At 51.8% G+C, this 22,203-nt stretch overlaps 5 protein-coding genes across 5 annotated transcripts; 4 read left to right on the top strand and 1 right to left on the bottom strand.

Annotated features, from left to right (window-relative positions):
• The first annotated feature begins 688 nt into the window (after positions 1–688).
• SRS12D (SAG-related sequence SRS12D) lies at positions 689–2,200 on the top strand. The gene has a single exon (XM_002371647.2). It carries the CDS (start codon positions 714–716, stop codon positions 1,908–1,910), a length of 1,197 nt encoding a protein of 398 aa, XP_002371688.2. The 5' UTR covers positions 689–713; the 3' UTR covers positions 1,911–2,200.
• A 4,920-nt stretch (positions 2,201–7,120) lies between these two features.
• SRS12B (SAG-related sequence SRS12B) lies at positions 7,121–9,993 on the top strand. The gene has a single exon (XM_002371648.2). The coding sequence runs from the start codon at positions 8,574–8,576 to the stop codon at positions 9,732–9,734; it is 1,161 nt and encodes a 386-aa protein (XP_002371689.1). The 5' UTR covers positions 7,121–8,573; the 3' UTR covers positions 9,735–9,993.
• A 454-nt stretch (positions 9,994–10,447) lies between these two features.
• Positions 10,448–14,999, top strand: SRS12A (SAG-related sequence SRS12A). Its single transcript, XM_018783021.1, has one exon. It carries the CDS (start codon positions 11,435–11,437, stop codon positions 12,593–12,595), a length of 1,161 nt encoding a protein of 386 aa, XP_018638400.1. The 5' UTR covers positions 10,448–11,434; the 3' UTR covers positions 12,596–14,999.
• TGME49_321500 (RNA recognition motif-containing protein) lies at positions 12,606–20,389 on the bottom strand. Its single transcript, XM_018783022.1, has 5 exons — positions 20,031–20,389; positions 18,628–18,912; positions 17,747–18,181; positions 17,182–17,511; positions 12,606–16,902 (listed from the first exon to the last, which is right to left on the bottom strand). The coding sequence occupies exons 2-5, from the start codon at positions 18,881–18,883 to the stop codon at positions 16,496–16,498; spliced, it is 1,428 nt and encodes a 475-aa protein (XP_018638402.1). The 5' UTR covers positions 18,884–18,912; positions 20,031–20,389; the 3' UTR covers positions 12,606–16,495.
• Positions 19,855–20,949, top strand: TGME49_321510 (hypothetical protein; the record flags this gene model as incomplete). The annotated part of the gene is made up of 2 exons (XM_018783023.1): positions 19,855–20,094; positions 20,529–20,949. 2 exons carry the CDS (start codon positions 19,855–19,857, stop codon positions 20,577–20,579), a joined length of 291 nt encoding a protein of 96 aa, XP_018638401.1. The 3' UTR covers positions 20,580–20,949.
• Positions 20,950–22,203: the final 1,254 nt, after the last annotated feature.

Here is a 22,203-nt window from a genome sequence, read left to right as displayed (position 1 = left end):
TGCTGGGATTCATTCAAACTCCTGTAGCCGACAGTCTGGGCGCAGCCAAGTGCAGGCACCATTCAACAACCTTGTTGTGCTTGCGCAGACGACAAGGGCAGGCGGCAGAGTGTATTTCTGCTATCAGAGACCCTCCGCAATACAACGCAGACTTCTTGACTGCTGATACACACCGGTATTTGTGGTACAAACTTTTTCCCGATGTCGTAGCCGGTCAACACAGCCTGCCCGTAGAAGACAAACGCAGGACGAAGGCGCACCGCACTTGTCAGTTGTTCTTTCTTTGGAACAATTAATCTGTTGTGTCTTACGAGTTCCGGCACCCCGAACTTGACACCTGCAGCAACTGCACGAATGCGGTAGTTTAGCAAAATCCGCCTGTTGTCATAATGCTGAACCCAGCCGAAACTGAAGAGACTCCACCTCAGTAGTCAAACAGGAGACCTCCACCACACATGTACTAACAACCGCTTCCACCTTTTCAAGTAAGAAAGAACCACACACAAAGCTTGTCTGTGAAATCCGTCAAACCGGCCCCGATAAAAATTCCAGCCAGCCTACGGTTGCCTGTGTGCCTGCGGCGTTCACCCGCCCGCGCCGCCCGCGCCGCTCCCCCTGTCCCTGGCACGGACGCAGTGAGTGCCTCGCAGCCAGTAAAAGCAAACCTGATTCATTTTTTATCGTCGGGTTGCATTGTTGTTTCTTGCTGCTTCATGTCCTTCGCAGCGGTCTTTAGTGGTTTGCCATTTTTTTCAAGCACGTTCGCAGGTTGTTATCCAGCCTCCACAATGGCGAAAGTAAGCAGAATGCATCGTCGATGCGGTGTCCGGTCAAAAGCCAGAAAGATGATGGCAGTTTGTTTCGGCGTAGTCGTGCTCCTTGCCAGTGGAGCAGTTGTTGCATACGAGATGGGGGAGGGCTTGCTTCGTCGGTCTTTAAGTTCGGAGACTGCCCTGAATTCAGTCGCAGCCTGCAATTTGGGTACGGAAAACACCATCGCAACTCCTGGAACGTTGACGTTGTCTGAAAGTTCCCTTAGCGCCACCGTGAGTTGTTTGGGGCAAGGCAACACATTTGTACCAGCAGATCTGAAGAAAGTCTGCGACGGACAGACGATCGCCAGGGGAAACCAGAGCGACTCCACAAACTGCATGGTTGGCTCAGTCGCAGCAGGTAAGACAGTTTCACTGCAACAGCTCCTCGGCGCAAATCACGAGATCCAATGGTCTACATCGCAAAATACCGACACAACACAAGGAGGAGAAGTGCGGACTCTCAAACTAACCGTGTCAGACCTTCCTCGAACTGACAAATCATTCGTCGTCGGATGCCAGAAGAATGCTGATACAAATAAGTCATGCAAAGTGACAGTTAACGTGAATGCCAGGCCATCATCTGCTGACGACAAAAATGTTGTCAGCTGCGCATACGGTCAGGCTAGCAACGAGAAGGCCGTGGAGGTCGAGATGTCAGAAGAAAATAACACTCTCACCGTTGACTGTGGTAAAGACGGATCGATGCAGCCTACAGACTACACAACTCAGTACTGTGCACCCGACGGTGGAAAACTGGAAGAATGCACAGAGAAGTACTCTGATATTCTGGACGGGTTCGACAGCAAATGGTGGACGAAAACAGACGACAGTACCTCCGCTACTCTGACTATCCCGAAGACAAACTTCCCCACTGAAGAAAAGCTTTTCCTCGTAGGGTGCACGCCAAAGTCCACAGCTTCCCACAAAGACGAAAAAGCGCCGATTCTGCCTAAATCAGATGTCAAAGCATCATCTTGCCGTGTGCTTGTCACTGTCAAGGCGGCGAGCTCTGCCACCTCTGCATTTACTCCGCAAGTAGTGGCAGCGACCACTGGAGTGGCTGCTCTATCAGCGCTCCTCGCTGGTTCTGTGTAGATTTCTTGGGTTGTTGAGTTATCCAAAAATTACAATTTCCTTTCTTGTCCACATCAATCCGAGTGGCTATGCGACTGTGGGGCGCGCGGTTCGTTTCACACGTTATCGATACATCTCCCTGAGGTGTGTATGTCCCTGCCTGCAAACAGAATCTCGTGGTTTGTTTTGTTGCCGCTGGAAGTCAACTTGATGTTGTTACGAAGACCAGGTGCCTCACGTCATATGCCAATTGTGAACCCAATCGCATGTCTGCGGTTGACCGCAGTGAACGCTTCATGTACTAAATTGTTTTGCATGACGACGGCAAAGACTCCAAGTACCGGGGAGCGACCCCAAAAACCAGGCATTTGCATTGCCTGTCACAGCAGCTGATCGGCAAGCAGACCAAAACCCTGCGGTCCACTACTGCAGTGTGTGGAGCGGCTTTCTTTTGAGCAAGAGAAGGAAGTCATGTGAGCATTGTTCATAACTTGCGAGTGGTGCCATCTGTCGCTAATTTAGTCAGCGACCATTTGTCTCCTAAAAAGGTATTGGCTTGTATCCATTCGAAGGACAATTGTTAACTGAGCTTCATTCGTTGGGTCGCCGGATGCTGGCGAGCTAAGTCTCGTTTGTCACTCTTTGTGTGCCCACTACCAGACGATGGCCGAATACGTCACAGCAGGCAGCAAAGAAAAGTTCACTCCTCGGACCCAGTGGTGTGAGTGGAAGGGAGTTCGTGTATGACCTGCAGATAGGCGCGTTCATAAATGTATGATCGTTCATTGCAAGCACGGCGATGTGACAAAATATACGCGGACAGCGCTACGAACAGAATAAGGGAAAACATACTGAGGGAAATTGTCTGTGTGGAGAGGGACTCGGCGACGAGTCGTTGGATGAAGAAAACAACCACAAAACAAGAGGATCGTGTTGACGAGAATGGGCTGGAGCAGTGATGTGCAACCAGTCCAACGTACGAAAACACGGTTTTAGAATGCGTGCGGCGTGTGTGGATCTTGCCCACTAGTAACGATTTTCTTAAGGGAACGCTTTGTCCATTACTCTACATGGGGGATTGTAAACGTGCGATTGATGGTTACATAGTTTAAATCCTAAAAAGGCAAATCCAGTAGGGAGATGACATACCCCCCAAAGGTAGGTTGGCAGGGGGCCAGGATGATAAGAATAATAGGGACTAACAGCTTTACATGAAGTAAGTAAATAAGAAAATTGCTCTGGATGTTGGCACCTCGTGCCGCAGCGAAAAATAACCCCCCGAAAATCATCATTTACAAAACTAAACCGCTGTCCTTTAGTCTTGAGTGATCTTGCTTGTGTTTTACGCCTCACGAACGTCAACATTGGCAGTGTTAAATTGTTCAAGTCGCACCACCCTGACCGTGCGGCGAACTCTTCCAAGCCCGTCGTACGGGCACTGCAGGAAATTCATCCTGCAAAGCGACAATTACTGTGACTGCGAGACTCCTCTGTTGACGACAAAAATGTTTTCACATGTGCTTACGGCAAGGACAGCAACAAAGACGCTGTAGAAGTCGAGAGGTCAGAGGACAAGAACCCTCTCACCATTGACTGTGGCAACGACGGATCGATGCAGCCTAAAGATTAGGATGATGCGCTGAGAACTGCACTGAGATTCTAAGCCACTTCAACAGTAACTGGTGGAAGAAAGCGAACAGCAGTACCTCTGCTATAGTGCTTATCCCGAAGACCGGCTTCCCTTCCGCAGATCAGCTCATCACTGTAGGCTGTGTTCTGAATGCAGCTAGCGCGGACCATCGGCAAGGAACACACGAAAACTCTGTGTCGGGGCCATCGGCTTGGCGTGTTCAAGATTGTTAATGTCTCGAACTCCGCATCTTCTGCATCATTCACTTCACCAGTAGTAGCTGCGACTTCTGGGGCGGCACTCGTAGTGGGGCTTTTCTCAATTTCCTGGGAAGCACCTTCGTGAGCCAGGGAGGGGGGGGCGGGGTAGGGTTCCGTGTTGACACTTTGTGTTGCCCGCACGTGTCCCTTTATCTTCATGGTCATGCGCGGCGCTTACTGTTTCGTGATGTCTATACGCATTTCCGGGATGTGTAGTTTCTTTTCAGACGACAAAAAAGCTGTTGTGTGCAGCGCTCCAGCATCATGTCCACGGCGGCGTGGTCTGCTTGTGAGGCAGAACCACGGTTTAGATTAGAATCAAACTATCAACGCAGACACATATGCTTCATTGAAGACCGTATGGATGGAAGTGGCGCTAGCACCGAGATATTTTGCATGCGCACAACAAGTGACACCGTCAAAAGAACCAGAGGACGCTGATGAACACTGTTGCAACTGCCGGTGGCTGCAGCGCAGGGGCACAGGGGGAACAGAGCGGTTGCGATTCTTACTCTGCAAGGGAATTGCAAAGACCCTCATCTACACAGAAGCAACGTGCTGAATCTTTTGGTGGCTGGTTGATGGGTTTCATGGTTCTTTTCTCCTGTTCCAGCAGTCAATAGACAAGGCCCCTCTTATCCGCTGGGGGCGTCTGAACGCCCTTCGCCCAGGCTGGCTGTCTAGCCTTCTTTCACATTTCTGTTTATATGACGGTACATTATGAACGTGAACACTTTTTCAATATTGACCTTCTTTAATGATCATGATGGTTGAGCTACAAGGACTTGCTCGTCCGACTCAGCTAATCTGGCGCACTATGCCAGTCTGGTGACAGTCTACGTTTCCAGCGCGCCCACTGCAGACTCATTCTTCAGCAAACACCCTTTGAACCTCCGACGAAAGTGTTAGAAACGTGTTATCCATGTAGTACTACATGCATTGGCATACATACCTGTATAGCCCTCTTTGTCAACGGATTGCTGGGAGGATCTGATTCATATCAACGTCATGAGAGAGCGTCCTAAATAGATCTGGAGAGAACAGCTACTTGAAAACAGACACGGCAGTTATCTTCCTACTAATAGAAGCGATCACCCCTCTAGAGCACTTGTAGGTTGCATATTTGTCTGAAATGTCTGCACGAAAGACACTTTGACAGACTCGCCGCAGTACCGTCCGCGTGGTTCAGTCTCCTCTGTCATTCCATGCTCCATCGTGTACTTCTCCCTACATTCGCCGTCTGGAAACTCGCATCTGGTTTCCACCTGGAGTTCTTCACGTTATACTGTAGAGATGAGGGGGCTCCGTTGTGTACAGTATTTGTGGGCGAATGGAGATGCGTGCATCCACATACTGCAACTTCGCCAGTACAAATTAGATATTCGGAAGTCACTTTTAGTCCTGTAAACTAGGTTAGCGACTATGAAGAAGCTGCTTCACCCACAATCTCGTGTCTCCACACTCGAAAGAGACCCACATAGGCTCAGCTCTATCAAATGTCGCTGGGTGTGACAGAGTACACAGCTCTCTCTTCGGAAAGTAAGTCAAACCAGCTGGAAACCAGCTAGTCAGTAAGCATATTTGATCTCCGCCGATGTGCGTTCCTACTGTCTTCTTCAATCTCGTCACCTGATAGGCTACTGGGAGAGTGTCTGAGTGCGGTCAAAACTGAGCTCGGAGTCACCTGCGGACCGGCGTCTAGAGCCTGCAACGCCGTGCCCGCCTCTGGAGTACGTGGGTTGAGGCGCTCACCGATTTTCCGGCGCGGACGAGTGCCCGCCAGGCTCTCCTCCACTCCGGCAAAGCGCTTTATCGGCAGAATGTTGGTATTTTCTTGTTTCTTGACTTCAGACTCAGCTCGTTTCATCTCTTTGTATTTCTCGTTCAAAGAAATCTTCAGACTGTCAGTCAAATCTACACAGTGGGAAAAAAAATTTGTCGTCGTGGAGAGTTCCGGTCAAAGGCGTGAAAGTTGATGGTAATTTGTTTGGGTGGAGTTTTGCTCTTATCTGGAGGACGAGCTATCGCTGGCGAGCCATATGAGGGCCTTCCTCGTCGGAATTTGGCTTCTGAAGGAGCCGTCGCAAGGGCAGAATCAGGTAGCGCAGAAAATGCCGCAACATGTACTCTGCAGGCCAACACTACTCCCGTCGAGCCGACTAGCGCACCATTGATGCTGACAAATGATGCTCTAACCACAATCACCGGCGTTTGCGACAGACAGAAACAGAAAGGCAAAAGGGTCTCTGACTCCTGCAACGCTGCGGGCGGTAGCACGGTCTCCGCTGTGGTGTTACAACAATTCCTCGGGAAAAGTCCAGCAGTCGAATGGACAGAAGCGGAAGTGGCCGGATCAACAGGAGTCCTACGAACGCTGACGCTAAATGAGAAGGGCCTTCCTATACCAGATGAATCATTCGTCGTCGGCTGTCAAAGGGGTTTAGGGTTTAGTGCCAGCGAATGTGAAAGCTAGACCCTCGGCTGTTGACGACAAAACTCTTGTCACATCTGCATACGGCCAGACCAGCAACCAGTGGAAGTTGTGACTTCACAAAACACAAACACACTCAGGATTGACTGTGGCAGCGACGGTTCCTTGCAGCTTGAAGAATAAACATCTTATTACTACTACCCCGATGATACCCTGCAGAAACGCTCAAAAAAAGCTACTCTGATATTCTGGACAACTATGAAACCACTTGATCGTCAGAAACCGAACCAGGAACCTCGGCTACGTTGATTCCCTTCCCTGCTCTAGCCCACCGCCTGCTTGTAGGCTGTGCTCTGAAAGCGAAGGACGCGGAAAAGTCAAAAGACACAGATAGCAAGAATGAGGCTGGATCTGCGGCAAGCGCTGCCTCCTCTGCATTTATCTCTCCGCAAGTCACAGCTGCTGTCTATGGTGCGGCTCTCCTAGCAGGGCTTTTCTCGGCTTCCTGGTAAGCAGGCGGGAGATTCTGTGACCTCCCTGGGGTGTTAAACATCGTTTCTTGTCCATACGCGTGAGAACTTCTATGCGATTGTGGAATTCACCAGCTTTCTAGCAAACTACGTACATCTCACCGGAATGAACGAGTTCTTTTTTATTCGCAGATGTTTCTTTGTTTTTGTACATCCTCGATACTTGGACACGGAAACGGTGCAATCCTGAAACCCAGGTGCCACAAGCGAGAGACATTCAGCACAGCACAAACATGCAATGTTTTTGCAAACCATCATGGACTTCAGGAAATTCTGGCAGTTAATAATCATGTGGGAGTAAATGGATGTCGCATTCGAAACAAATCATAAGGGCCCTGTGCATTTAATGTTGACGATGCCGTTGTGTCTGCGTCTGACCCACAAAAAGATCGCGAAAATCTGCAGTTTACGGGGACCCGCCAGGGAGCCCGCAAATCTCGTCTTGACACCAAATCGTTGGACCGAGGGGATGTGATTTCAAGGTTTTTGTTAAGTATCACAGCATCTCCAACTGTCAAAGGGTCATGCTTCCCTGTTTGCCTATGTGGTTGTGCCTAAACACTCTTCATCAAGGCCCTGTGCATCCCTGTTCTGGTCTGGGTGTGCGTCCACGGGCACGCGTATGCGCAGTCACGCTCCAGCAAGATTGAAATCAGCTACTAATGTATCATCACCCTCTGCATAAACGCAAATGCATACACGCCGGCCAGCTATAACTGAGCATTTGGAGCACCTTAACATCAGGTGAAGTCTGTCATGGACGCATTCAACCCAATAATCATGAACTCGACTTCCAGGGAGAAGGCGATTTCATGCGCTACACAGACGGAGATATCATCGTTAGTCCAGTCTTTCACTTCCGAGAGTTGCGTGTGACGTGTATACGCGAATAGAGTCAGAAGCGCAAACAAGGTGCTCCACACAGAAACAGTATCCTTGGACGAAAAGGCGAAGTCGAGATGTTTGTTAATGAACCAGCACTACGCCTGGAATGCGCGGAGGAAGTATGTGGGATGTTGTTCACAACGATGCCAATCAAACAAGTAACCTATAATCGAGAGTATACACTGCGTCTGGACTGTGTCGAGTGTGACTGTCTTCGTCCGATGTCGACCCAACCCGTCAGGAGACCTACCGATCATTTATCTTTAAATTCGCGGACTGCATTCCATCAACATAATTGATGTGTGTCAATATGGATAAGAGTCAATCGATACTGGACAACCGCTGCAGTGGCATTCATACGCGTCGTGGCTGAACGAGCGATTGGCAAGTCGTTGGTCCGCATTCAGATGAAGCAACGTTACGAAATGAAACAGATACCCATTCATACCACTTCTCCGTTTATATACATATATATAGAGAGAGACAGTGAGATAGAGAGATATATCGGTGCAATGGGGCCGCTTAGACACCTCGCCCATCGGCCAGCAGCTGGACCAGTTAGAAAACCAGCGAATCTGCCCGAAGAATTCCTGGATCGAAGAAAAATTCCTGTTTGTTTGTGTCATCACTGGTGTCTCAAACGTGCCACCAGAGCAGCAAGGACTGGACTGATGTACGACTGCCGCCAAACCTCAACACGAAGTAACATCCGTGCCGACGTATTGGGCGTACAACGCCATGCCCGGCCCTCAGCGCAGGTGAGTTGAGCTGCTCGTGGAAAATTTGGCGCACGGAGTACCCGCCAACCAGACGAGCAAGCGTTGCTGAAGTTTCGTTGACACAATCTAGGCATTATTTCCGTGCTTCTCATTTACCATTTCTGTGGTGCCAATTTTTCTTGCCGGTTTGTGTAGAGGAAATCTATATTTTGTCGTTGAAGCATACACAATGGCTCGAACAGGCAAGGTGCAACAGCGTCGTGGAGGGTTGAGGTCGGGGGCACGGAAGTTAGTGGCAGTTTGTTTGAGTGGAGTTGTGCTGTTATCCGGTGGATCAGTTGTTGCTACCGAGCCGGTTGAGGGTCTTCTTCGTCGGAACCTGGACACACAAGCCAGCGGCCCACAGAACGGATCAGCAACCAGAGAAAATACTGTAACGTGTACTCTGTCCGGCAGTACAGTTTCCGTAACGCCGGCGACTGGAGCATCGTTGGCACTGTCAAAAGCCTCTCTCACCGCTTCCTTTGAATGCATAGGTGATAGCTACACAGCCGTCCCTAGTGAAAAGACGAAAATTTGCGATGAATCGAAGGCTTCCAACGAAGATGACTCCGAGTCTTGCAACTTTGGGGACTCTAACGTGGGCAGTGCGGTGACGCTTCAAGAGATCCTCGGGGCAAGTCAATTGATTGAATGGACAGAAACAAGCACATCCGACAAAAACTCAATCTTACGGACGCTGAAGCTCACTGATTCAGACCTTCCTCGAACCGACAAAACGTTCGTGGTCGGTTGTGACAAGAAAGGAGCACGGAATGCTACGCCTACGCCGCCATGCAGAGTGACAGTGAACGTGAGTGCCAGACCATCCTCTGTTGACGACAAAAATGTTGTCATTTGCGCATACGGCAAGAACGGCAATGACAAGGTCGTAGAAGTCGAGATGTCGCAAGACAAAAACACTCTCACGATTGACTGCGGTAAAGACGGATCGATGCAGCCTGAAGACTTCACAAGTCGCCACTGCCCTCCGGAGACCCAAACATTGGAAGGATGCACAGAGGTCTACACGGATATTTCGGACAAGTTTGAAAGCAATTGGTGGACAGGCAAAGAAGACAACAACCCTGTTACGCTGACTATCCCGCAGACCGAGTTCCCAACAGAAGACAAGCGCTTCCTTCTAGGCTGCACTCCGAATTCCACAACTACTCCAGCGCCCGACAAGAAAACGGACCATTCCCCGTCGGCTGTGAACGAATCATCCTGCCTTGTGCGTGTGACCGTCAAGGCGGCAAGTTCCGCCTCCTCTGCCTCATCCATTCCGCAAGTAGTAGCTGCGACCTCTGGTGCGGCTCTGCTGGCAGCGATCTTTTCAGGGTCTTTGTAAGCACGTTCGTGACACAGGCGAACAATTTTTCTATCTTCTTTGTGCCTGTGCTCTTCCTGTTAGCAGTGAATTCATGGAGCACCCTCACTATTAGGGGATTTCCATGCACTGACTCAGGGTGTGTGTTGTTCGTCCGAACGCCCAAAACTGTTTGGTGTGTAGTTTCGTTGTTGTGCACAGCGCTTTTGCGCTTTTGTGAGGCTAAAGGGCGCCACATTAAAGACAGATTCTAAACACCTTGATAAATGATTCAGTGACGGCCCCATGGTGCCAAGAGTTAATGAACACTACTATGGTTTCCAAGTGTATGCTTACTGCCCCCTCCCAGAAGGTCGCCGATGAGTCTGTTGCGTAGCGACACTTTCTTGAACAGAAGAAGCAGAGTCAGCGAATGGCCTCGACGTTAGGTGCACAGCTTTTAAGGAGCGAAATCCTGGTTTTTTCAGCTACAGCCAAATCTGTCCGAACTAATTCACTGCACTAGTCGGAGACCTCGCGGGCAATGCAGAATGAATTTGCTTATCTGCATATCAGCAGCTCCGAGAGCAAAGCTACATGCATCAAAATCTCCAATAGTGGTCTTGTGGATGATCGTGAAGCATCCGCGCTACCTTAGAATCTCAATATGACTCCAGTTGTGAGACACAGACAACCAAGTTCTTTATGAATGCTGTACACCACCACACCAATGGAGTGCTTAAGAGGTAAAATTTCTGGATTTCAATTTCCTACGAGAGGGGGGGCATGCCCTCTGGATTGTACGAAGCTAGGCCAGGCGGAACAAGTCCGTCAACATCCGACGTTTCCAGAACGGGCAGAGCTCATGCAGGCTGTAAAACCTCTGCACCGAGTGACTACACATTAGGATAGAATGGAGGTACCTACGTAGAACGACACAGATTGATAAACGTGTGTGCATACTTCTCCGGGTCAACGATTTTATGCGTAACTCTGATGGAGGAGAACATCGCGAGAGGGACAACGGAAAGCCTCTCGAGAGACAACACCTACCTGAACGGAGGCACGAGAAAAGTAATATGTCAGAAAATGGCGTCCAATCGTGAGCAAGCGGTAGCCTAAAGGGATCAGTGACGCAGGAGTGTAAGCCCTCCTGATGGATGTGGAAACTCCACTCAAACGTGACACTTGTCAGAAGCGTGTTGACTGTGACCCTCCTCGTCTAGTGGCGCAACACCATAAGTCAAACACACACTGGGAACTGCATTTTTAAAACGTCCGAATTCGCGGTCGGTTCCAATGAAGCAATTCCTCCAGAAACATCAACTGGCGTTGAATTCCGTTGTCACGGGTTATCCGAATAATATCTTTCGCCAGCGTATAGACAACAACCCACACATTTGCGGTTTCCAAGTAGGTCTCACGCACAGTTTTTTCTCAAACAGAAAGACAAGATCATTAATAGTGTGCGACTGCCTCCAACTCCATGAAGTTCCTCACTTCCGGACCGCCTCCAGTGTCGGGTAGCCCTGCCCGCCCCCCGAGCAGCGGGGTCGAGCCGCTACCCGATTTCCTAGTCCGGCAGAGTGCTCGCCAAGCAGGAAACCAGTCAGTCAGCTACGAGGTTTCCCTGGCAGAACGAAGGTATTATCTTGCTTCTGCTAATTCCGGCTTCAGTTTTCTTCATTTGTGCGTCAGGAGATTCGGCGGCTCTCCTCATTTTGTTCAATCAAATCTACACAATGGCGAAAACAGGCAAAGTGCAACATTGCCGTGGCGCCGTCAGGTCTAAGGCCCAGAAGTTGATGGCAGTTTGCTTGAGTGGAGTTCTGCTGTTTTCGAGTGGAAACACTATTGCCGCTGAGTCGTTTGAAGGTCTTCTTCGTCGGAATTTGTCTTCAGGAGGCAGCAGCAACGGGGCGGAATCAGTCACTCCTGAAATCGTTGCAACATGCCCTGCCACAAACGAGGGGGCCACTGCCCCGGTTCCGGCGACGTTGACTCTCTCAAAAAGCAGTCTGACTGCCACCGTTAAGTGCTTGGATGCAAGCCACACGGCCGTACCTGCCACAGCAACACACGTGTGCGTTGCCTCAGATGCCGACGTCACCGGTGCCTCCGACTCTGAGTCCTGCATTATTGGGAGCTCTGGCGGGGGCAAACCGGTGACGCTGCAAAGTCTCCTCGAGGCAACTCACCCGATTAGCTGGACGGAAAAGCCCGCATCCAGTGATGGTCAAACAGGAAAAGAGCGGACACTTCAGCTCGCAGAAACCGATCTCCCTCGAACAGACAAAACATTCTTTGTCGGCTGCAAAGGCAGTACGACTGCTGCTAACACGTCCTGCAAGGTGATAGTGAACGTCAGTGCCCGGCCATCGTCTGTTGACGACAAAAATGTCGTCACATGTGCGTTCGGCAAGAACAGCAACGACAAGGCTGTGGAAGTCGAGATGTCACAAGACAAGAACGCCCTCACCATCGATTGTGGCAAAAACGGGTCGATGCGGCCTGTGGATTACACAACTCACTACTGCTCTCCCGATGATAATAGCTTGGACCAATGCAAAAAACAGACCTACACTGACATTCTGGAAACGTTCGACAGCAAATGGTGGACGAAGACAGCAGACGGTACCCAAGCTACACTGACTATCCCGAAGACAAACTTTCCTGTTGAAGACCAGCGCCTGCTTCTAGGCTGTCTCCCGGAAGCCCAAAAGACGGATAGCCCGCAAGAGAAAGAGGTCAACAACGACTCTGTGTCTGCGACGTCGCCCTGCCGTGTGGTTGTGACTGTGAAGGCGGCGCGCTCCGCCTCCTCGGCATCGGCTAGCCCACAAGTAGTAGCCACTGTCTCGGGAGTGGCTTTCCTAGTGGGGCTTTTCTCGAGTTCCTCATAAGGAAGTGGGTGATTCCGGCTTGGGCAGGGGAGTTCAACAGCTCTTCTTGTCCATAGACTTGGTAGTGACTGCGTTGTTATGCAATTTATCCGTTTTCTGACAAAGCACCTACATCTCTCGGGGATGTACGACTTTTATCTTAGTGACAGACGTTTTGATTTTGGTACATTGTCGAGATTTGGATACGGAGGGGCGTATTTGTAAGTCTCAGGTGCAACAGGCGACAGTCAATCAGTACAACATACACATGCATTACATGTGGAAAACACCGTGGATAATTCCTCGCTGAAATAAATCAGTTAGCGGGATGCTCTACAGCTAACATTGACATTCGCTATCTGCGTTTTCAAATCAAGCAGACCCAAAACTCATGCACTTCACAGTGAGGCTCCAGGGAGGGAGACAACTCGATCTCCGCCCCAAATGTGAGATATTCGATCACGTTAGTGCCAGTTCACAGTTCAGCAAGTGCCATACTCGTACCAACTGACAGCGAGTAAAAACCTGGTTAATTCCCCAAGTGTTTGTGTGACGACTTGTCCTCGTTAACGGATATACACATTTGCGACAGTACTCCTCAGCGCTGCTAGAGCGGCCTAACCTCAATCGTACCATCACCTCAAGTAACGAAGCTAGGTCATTTATTCCAACCTGCTTTACCTAACCGTTTTGAGGACCTTAGATCTGACGAAGTCTGAGAGAGACACAGTGACACCGTCATCCCTCAGAGCAAGACCACGACATCTGTGGCGAAGGCAATTCATGTGATGCAGAGAGGGACGTGCCTCATATAGACACATTTCCTCTGCCAGTGTTCCTTGCGACGATCCGGCCGACGACGGGGTCGAGGTGGTTAACAGCAAACATGTCCAGAGAACGTGATTCTTGACGCGAAAACGAGGACAAGCTTTGTGTGTGCGGGGAACTACAAAACGTCAGAGACAAGCGGACAAAGTATTTACGACGCTGCCCGCATCGCCTCCGCTCATCACACGAATATCCTGTATTCGTTTAACTGCAGTCCGTCCAGACCCTGCGCACTCGAATGACCTTGTACCTCTGGTTGAGACCTGCCAACTGAAAACCAGCGCCAACATATAGCTGTAAACGAAGGCGCCCACCATCGGCTGCGACGGACTGTGCCACGCTCTCCTCTGTTCAACCTAGAAGCACGTGGCTAAAACATCTACAAAAACGTTTTGCGTTTGCTTGTAGAACACATCCCTTTTTTCGCATGGGGGGAGTTTGTCGATGTCTCGGCCAATCGATGGTTAACCGCCACAGCGGCCAACTAGTGGCAACGTGGATGAACGAAAAGCCAGTTTGACAAGCCGTTAAGTTCGCATTTAGAAGCAGTAAGATCAAGTAAAACAACTACTCGATCGTGCCACCTCTGCAAATATCTCTCTGGAGACAAAGGGAATTGTGAAACGCTCCAGAGAGGTATACCTCGTCAATACGGGGCATTCAGATCGTCTGCATCTGAACGTCCACGCGCCACTGCGGTGCAACGGGAACGATGTAGAATTCCGCATCGCCGGAGACGTTTAGAAAAAACGAAGCGTAACATAACTACCTCATACGCTGTACTAAGTTTCCTGAACGACTACATTAATTGAAAACGTACGGACGGACGATTACGCAAACTGCATTTCCGCTCTTAAGCATGTATGTGCCTAGAAGATAGCGCGGTGACAAGTCACTGTGTCCCTGACATCTGTTTCCACTGAAACTGACACACTGTGTATGACACGAAGCCTCCATTTGTGGAACTGAGACTGTACAATTGTGGTTAAGATACCTTTCAATGATGCGTACGAAGTACATCTTCGCATGGCACATGGAACCTGTTGTCCCTGTAGATTCATAAGAGGAATACGCGTGACTGATGTGGACAGTGCGCACCCGGTCGTCGCACACAACGTGTCGGATAACGAGGGCAGAGGGAGAATAGTACAAAATAGTACGGCGTACAGCTCGGTACAGGCAGCAGATTCGGGGACGCGATTCGCTCGATAAGCATCTACTTTCCACTCCAATTGACTACACGTGCACGTGCGAAGCCAGTAGGCGCGAATGAGTACGTTCACTCGACGTGTGTACCTCGAACAAACCCCCCAGCTGTCGATAATATACTATGCAGTTGCAGACATTGTGTTCCCACGCGAAGAAATGCAACTGCTACTCAACGGGTAAGGGCGAGCAGAACGCGGCATATGTTTCACTATATCGCTTTCAATGCAAATCACTCTCTACCCTAAGTCGCGTCACTGAGAAATGCACCTGCGCTCGGGTCACTACCATCGACTGTCCACTACGCGCAATGTACGTACACCGGAACGGTTGACCTGTGCGAGTGATGAACAAAATAGCAATTACAGAGAGCAACTCTCTGCGGTACGACTAGGAAGATATGTATATATATATATATATATAAATATATAATGTATATGTCGGCATGGATAGCACCTCGACGGATTCCATCCGCTGTATAGAGGATTCACATACGTTTGAGAATACGTAGTGTGCGACGGAACATTCAAATCCTGGAATCGAGATGCCCGAGAGCGGCAGCGAGACTGCGCAGATGGACGCAAGGGCAAAAGAGAACTTAATCTGGTCCTCGCCCAAAAGAGTAAATCGAGACAGTGACAAGGAACCCACACGTGCACTATTTTGCGTGGCGGGATGCGGACTGCATATTTTGCAGGGGAGCACACACCCACAGGTTTGCTACACGACGCGGGACTGTGCTTACGAGACAGCAGGGCCTTTTCCTTACCCGTCGCCTGAGACGGCTGGTGCTCCGAAAGTACAAAGCATGCATCCAAGCGGACACAGAAAAGAGTTACACGTTCTCACACGCGCACCATGCAAAGAACGTAGACCGAAAATTCAAGAAACGAGTGAACTGTCTCAAAAAGACTCCCATTTTCTAAGCTCCGCTACACACACAGAAGCCGCTCACGCTTCGGCCAGCTGCGCGTCTGCTCCACGTCTTTCTCCTTCCTCGCGAGCGAAGGAAATCGTTTCCTCTTCTCAGACTGAGGCAGCGAGCCTAAAAAGAAATAGTTTTGCGTCTTCCCTACACCCGAACAACGCGACGAGAGACTCGCGCCACGAGAGACCGCAAAACCCCCACACGTCGTCCAGGAGCGACGACCACACGGCGGACGCCTGCTCGGCCCATCTATCGTGTAAGACACGTACGACGTCTATACACGCAGAGACCGATTTCCTGCCGTCCTCAACCACTCGACATCTGCCGTCTATGCGAGTCATCTCCATGGCTTACCCTTTCTCTCTTGGTCCGCCAAGCGCCTGTGCTCCGTCTTCTCTCCTGCTCCTTCCATTTCCTTCCCCAGCTGGGTTCGCCCGGGGTGACGATACAGTCCGAGAATTCACAGCTGAGACAGCACCTGTCTCCGCGTTGCGGCGTGAAACTCCACGAACCTGTACGTCTCCTGAGAGCAGCCAATTGACCGTCTTCAAACGCAGTCGCTCTGTTGCCGAGCGCCTTTCCTCTTGCCACCAGAAGCACGTTTTCCACTTGGGGACTTGAGAACTGTTTTGCGTTTAGAAAACGACGTGTCTCCACTCGAGAGCTCATAGATCTCCCCTCTCTCATTACTCAACCAGTTCAGAAGCGACTGTTCCTCCCTTTGCATTCCGCCTACATTCTCGCCTCCATCCCGTCTTCACAACGCACTGCATGCGCCTCTCCCGCTCTCCGAGCCAGCCGCGACACGACCCCGAACCCTCTGGATTCTCTGCGCCGGAGTAGTGTGCGCTAAGTCCGCGGTCGGAGACAGAGAGAACACTCTTGGAAACAACGCAGTTTTCTACCTAGAGAGCGGGAGTCCGGAAGAGTTTCTCCGGAACGGAACCATTTTAAAACATCTAGTAAGGCGTGAAGCGCTGTTGGCCTCCGCTGCCGCCATAGACGCCTCCACCCTGGCTGTAGCCGCTTCCCCACTGCTGCTGCATGCCACCGGCGTTGCCGCGAGGGCCCTGCGGGTTGTTCTGGGGTTGAAGCAGGTGCTGGACGTACTGCTCCTCCCCCTTCTTCACAGACACCTTCAGGCGCTTGCCGCCAGCCATGAAGCCGTTCATGTTGTTCACGGCGGTCGCGGCCGACTCCACGTTGTCGTAGGAGACGAAGGCGAATCCTCGGTTCCTGCCAGTCGTTCTGTCCGTCGCCACACGGGCAGACACCACGTTGCCGAAGCCCCCAAAGTTCTGCATCAAGTCGTAGTAAGTCCACTCGTTCGGGACGTGGAACACAAAAATGTTCGCGCCGGGGGGACCTAAAAAAAACAGGGAAACGTGCATTCATACATGCGATTTGCAGGCGTGAGGACCTTCCACCTCCACCTCTTCGCCACCGAGTTCCGCCTCCAAAGAACTGATGCATTCTCAGCCCTGATTAAGCGGCTCTCGCCGCCAACGCTCCCTCCTGTCGCTCTTCTTCTGCTGCGCATTTCCCCGTTCGTTCCTCCTTTCTCCACTCCCTCCCCCCGCCCCCGCGTCCGTCTCCCGCTTCTCTGTTCCGACCGCTTCGCGGCGTCCTCGCACGACTTCCTCACCTTCAGCGTTGCTGCTCTGTCCAGAGCCGGCAGCCATTCCGCCGGCGCCGCCCATGTGCGGAGGCGCGGGAGGGAGTTGATAGAACTCCTGGGGCCGATCCCAAGTGGTGACGTTGGTGTACTCGTTGTGGTAGTACGCGCGACCGTCTTGCGTGAAGTATTCCTTCCACTGACCAGCTGCTCGCGGATTGCTGTTGTTCGGAGTACCCATCTGCGTGCTGCTGCCCATGCCCATAGCAGGACCGCCCATGCCACCCATGTTGCTGGCGCCCATGCCGCCCATGTTGCCCATGCGACCCGGACCGCGCATGCCCTGCGGGCCTCCCATGGCTGCAAGGGGACAAACACAACAGCTCGGCAAATGTGGATGTGTGGACGACGGCAGACCCCAAGGACGACGTGGAACGAGAGAGACGAACATCCGTCGCCACAGACACCTTGTCCTTGGAAAGGGTCTCACACTCTCTAATACACACCGAGAGCCGAACACAGCGCAAGTGCAAGATCCGTTCTCTACTCATGCAGACAAGCCTGTGGTTCTTTCGGTGTGGGAATGCGCCGTTACCTTGTTGGTTCATCATCTGCTGCTGTCGGGCAGCCTTCGACTCTGCGAACCGGACTTCGACGGGGCGGGTGCATCCCTCGAAGGTGTGTTTGCCGCTGAGAGTGCGAACTGCATGCAGAGCCTCCTCCTTGAAGGCAAACTTGACAAAGCAGCAGCCCTTGCCGGTGTTCTGCACGTTGTCCTTCATGACGAAAACCTCCTCGACAGTTCCGTAGGTGGAGAAGAACTGGCGCACCTCGTCTTCAGTCATCGTCCGGGGAATCGAGCCGATAAAGAGCTTCGCCTGATCCTGACCGGGTTCGCAGGATGAAGTTGCAAAACCTAGCTTCTCGGCTTCGCCTGTGGCGTACTTGACGGTGATCGGACCCATGCTCTGCTCCAAAATACGAGTGCTGTTCAGGCCGCGAATCGCCGCGTCGGCAGCAGCAATCGAGTCTGAAAGAAAAGAGACGACAGAAATCATGTCCGTGCAGTGGTGACTACATGTATAGACACACATGCATTCAACGAATAAGGAAAGACTCCTCCAACATGTACGTATGTGTATGTTGGTGCGACTCGTTTGCATGTGAACAGGGGATCGCCGACAAGCGTTGCCGTCAGCGATTGCTTGGAGTTTCAGCAAGCACACACAAAAGAAGCTACCCTACAGTCAAGACTTCACCTCTTCTCGATATGGCCTGGGAAAGCGACGGGTGTCTATATGAGACGCACACAGCAAATGTCTCGCTTCGTTTCGACAAATGCGCTGTTCTCCTCGCTTCTCAGCCCCTCCTGAGGAAAGCCACCGTTTGAGAAGGCAAAGCAGCTTCACCTTGGAGGAGTCCCATCCGAAACTCGACACCGTTCCACTCGTCGAAGAACAGACTGCTGAAGCTCACCCATTTTGATGAAGGCGCTGTTCTTGTGCTTGCCAGTCGCCTTGTCGCGGATGATCACCGCCTCCTTGACTTCACCGAACTCCTCGAAGATCGGGCGCAACGCGGCGTCTTCCATCGACTGAGGAACGCGGCCAACGAACAACTTGATTTCGACGCGCGGCGCCATGTGGCCAGCAGGACGGGGTACGCCGCTCACGGGGGCGCCGACCGTCGCGCCGTTCTCCATTTCGCCTGCCTGTGGAATTGCGCCTTCCATTTTATCGAAACAAAGTCCAAAGGGAACGCCTGCAGACACAAAAACGCGCGAAAAACACTGTCGCCTCTACGGGAAATCGAGCTGCAGCAGACGGCTTCTGCGTGGTGCGCTGCAAAGGGCGAGAACAACTCAGAGGTTCTGAGACGAGCGGAGCGCATGCACCTGGAAACAGATTCTCAATAAATGCTTAAAGCGGGGACCACAGAACAGTGAAACGAGAGAACTAACGGAGCGCGCGACAGCAAGAAGGGAGTGCTGGAACGGCGGAATCCGCCTCGTCCGGCAGTGAGCTTCGCTAGTGCGTAAAGTTGAAGCACAAACGACGAAGAGCGAGAAACAGTGACAATACAAGCGAGCACCACGCAGTCGAGACTACCGACTGATGTTGTGAAAGACTGCGGGTTGCACGGAGGGGCAGGGGAGAATGCCACGCGTGGGAGAAACGAGGGGAGGAGCCAGTATCGCGAGTGAACACAGGAGACAGACACAAACCATTCAACGGAAAGAGTTAATTGAGAAAGAAACGATTTCGGGACAAAGCGGCCGAAAAAGTCACACGGGGAAACAGAGCACAGAGCACAGAGGGACGGCCGCCACCCGACATTCTATTGCGCAAGGGAATCATGGGTACACAAGGAGCGAAGTGGAGGTGGACACTGAAAGCAAACCCTAATTTGCGATTCTGTGAAGAAAGCAAGCGAAAAAAACGAGCTCCCTTTGGATTTCCTACGTAAAAACGAGTATGCACCAGAATCTGGAACCCCTGCGACAAAGTGAGAAGTCCCCCATCACCTGTCGTTCTGGTTGTGTTCGCCCGCGGAAGGCACAGAAATTCCCGATGTTAGGAATAGAAAAAGAGGTCGAAAAATGCAGATCGACGAATCACGGGAGAGCGTTCCCTGCGCGAAGGCTCTCTGAGCCCAGGGAATGTTTCTTGCACGAAACTCGCGAAGGAAACACAACTGTCGAAGATGCCTTCGCGCACGCAGGCGTCGCAGGTGGAAATGCCGGGGTGGCAGCACACTCTCCTGCGCGCGCTCTCATCTTCTAACCAGAAATCGGCGTTTTCTGGCCGACGCTGGAACCTCACAGAAAATGCGAAAGAAAACAGTTCGCGCGGCGCAGCAGATCTCAGCAAAAGACGTACCTTTTATGGAACCGATGGAAAACCGCAAACGCGGCAGGCCTTTAACGTAGGGACGACAGAAACGGTAAGGCGGAAGAGAGGAGGCTTTTTGGACCCCGGATGCGTGCGTCGCGGCTCAGCAGGAAAGGCAAGAATGGAAAAAGAAGGTTCTCAAGAAAGCCACGACACCAGCGGCAGAAACCGCCATTAAGCGACCACGCTTCGCCGCTTTCCGTTCAGGGACGACACGATCGCCACAAGGGCAGACCAACCTCCCCACGCGTCTCGCCTTTAACACTGGCACACGCGCGCTCCACATGTGGGATCCACGCGTTCATATCGCCGATCTGCGAATTGCCACACGCGCATGCGCAGCGAGCAACAACCGAGCAGACAGCTTCAGCCTGAGACGAAATTGACGATCAAAAACGCGACCGAGATCAACCGCGGTGTACACACACCCCATGCGCTTGAAGCGCGCACGTTTCTGTCGATGTTCGTGTGTGTGTGTGTGTAAAGGTACATCTTCGTGGAAATGCACAAATTGCCAGAGCGACGGACTTGCGGTGAGGCGGCTCTGGCCACCGGACGGCGGAAACACGCAGTGGAAACACTCCCAACGAGGCACTGGCCTCTTCCAGTGATGTTAGAAAGCAACAGGCGCGGAAGCCGACAGCGCCATCCGAGGATGCTCCACAGTCTGGATTTTTTCAGACGGTGGCTACGCACCTCAGACGCGTACCAGCCAAGCGACCCGAGAAATTGTCGGGTACCGGGCCAGCGGAAGCTGCCGGTAGAGTGCCCTTGGATAGAGGAAACAGTTGACCACACGAAGTGCAAGGAAGTCCTCATTCAGGTCTCTGGAGACGGAAAGCTCGGTAGTAGTAGTTTTACGGGATGTCAACGGAGAAACAGTTCGTGGAACGTGCAAGTTACGCGGAGACACGCACATCAGTGGCGATATATGTGCAGTAGACTTGATCCTATCGGTTAAAAACTCACAAGCGAACACAGCTGCTGTTTCTTCCACAGGAGCAGAACGCTGCATCGCCAGTGCCAACACATCTTTGTGTTTCGCGAGAAGCGAGGTACCCTCGAGTGCGGCTAACGGAACATTCCCCTTCACCAAGCGCAGCTCTCGTGCAAGTAGGACAACGAGGAATGCACTCTCATTATCGTAGGCGAGGCTTCAAACTGGAATGCTCAGCACGTGAGGCCGAATCGTCCGTGATAACTGATGAGGTCCCGTGGACGGGGGAGACGAAGTTTTTTGGCAATCTTGAGAACTCTTCATGCGTAGATGCGCCTTTTTTTCCCGGAGTTTTGCAGTGTCCCGCCAGTTGTGTAGATGGCAAACGAAACGGGGAAAAGTGGTACTGCTGAAACGTTCCTGCAGGAGCGCTGAGAGAAATCTTGCACGTAGCAGTGAGGGTGCACTCGCCGTGGCGATCAAACAAACGGGAGGACGTATTGTCGGGCACTGTTGCCTTTTCGGCACACGTAAGGAAGCATGGGAGCTCTCACAACCAAGACATAAAGAGTACGCAAGTCAGCCACCAGGAAACGTGGAGAGCCGATTTGAGAATGCGCCTCTTGTGTAGCAGGTTGGGCAGATCTTGCCGCGGGGGTTAACGGCATGTGTAGAAGGGCGAGCTCCAGCTGCTCCGCCGTCCCGTGCACGAAGGCGTTTTTCGTAGAAATCACACACTTGTAGAATGCAAAGCGCTGAGTGCTCTTCTCTCGTCGAAAACGCCCCCAACGGATTTATTGGAAACACAATCTGCTCATGACACGGCGTCACCCGTCGAGGTGACTCCCGAGAATGCACCCATCGTTACTCTGCATGGCTTTCAGCCGGCAATACCGCAGCATCAGAAGCCAGGCGCGTTAACCAAAGTCCTAATCATATGGTTGTACGGCCCCGGCGGAAATTAACACCTTTGTATCTTCAAACTTTTCTTTCCCCTGCAGCCGAGACACTCTCCCGCTTGTCCTCATTCTGGCACTCTCACGTTCCCAGGCTGCACCGCCAATTCAACGACATAATGGAACTGCTGCTTGACACACCTGGCACTAGACCGCTCCGCCAGAAACTCAGCGCCAACGCGTGTACCTCTGAATGTGCTTACTTGATTTCTAGGGCTCAGTCTTCTGTGTTTCCTCATCCAACGCTCATCCTTGAGTCAACCGTGGA

This window comes from Toxoplasma gondii, chromosome Ib, assembly GCF_000006565.2.
Source record: "Toxoplasma gondii ME49 chromosome Ib, whole genome shotgun sequence".
Classification (NCBI taxonomy): domain Eukaryota; phylum Apicomplexa; class Conoidasida; order Eucoccidiorida; family Sarcocystidae; genus Toxoplasma; species Toxoplasma gondii.
The sequence above is the reverse complement of the archived record's forward strand: the minus strand, read 5'-3'. Positions and strand labels throughout refer to the sequence as shown.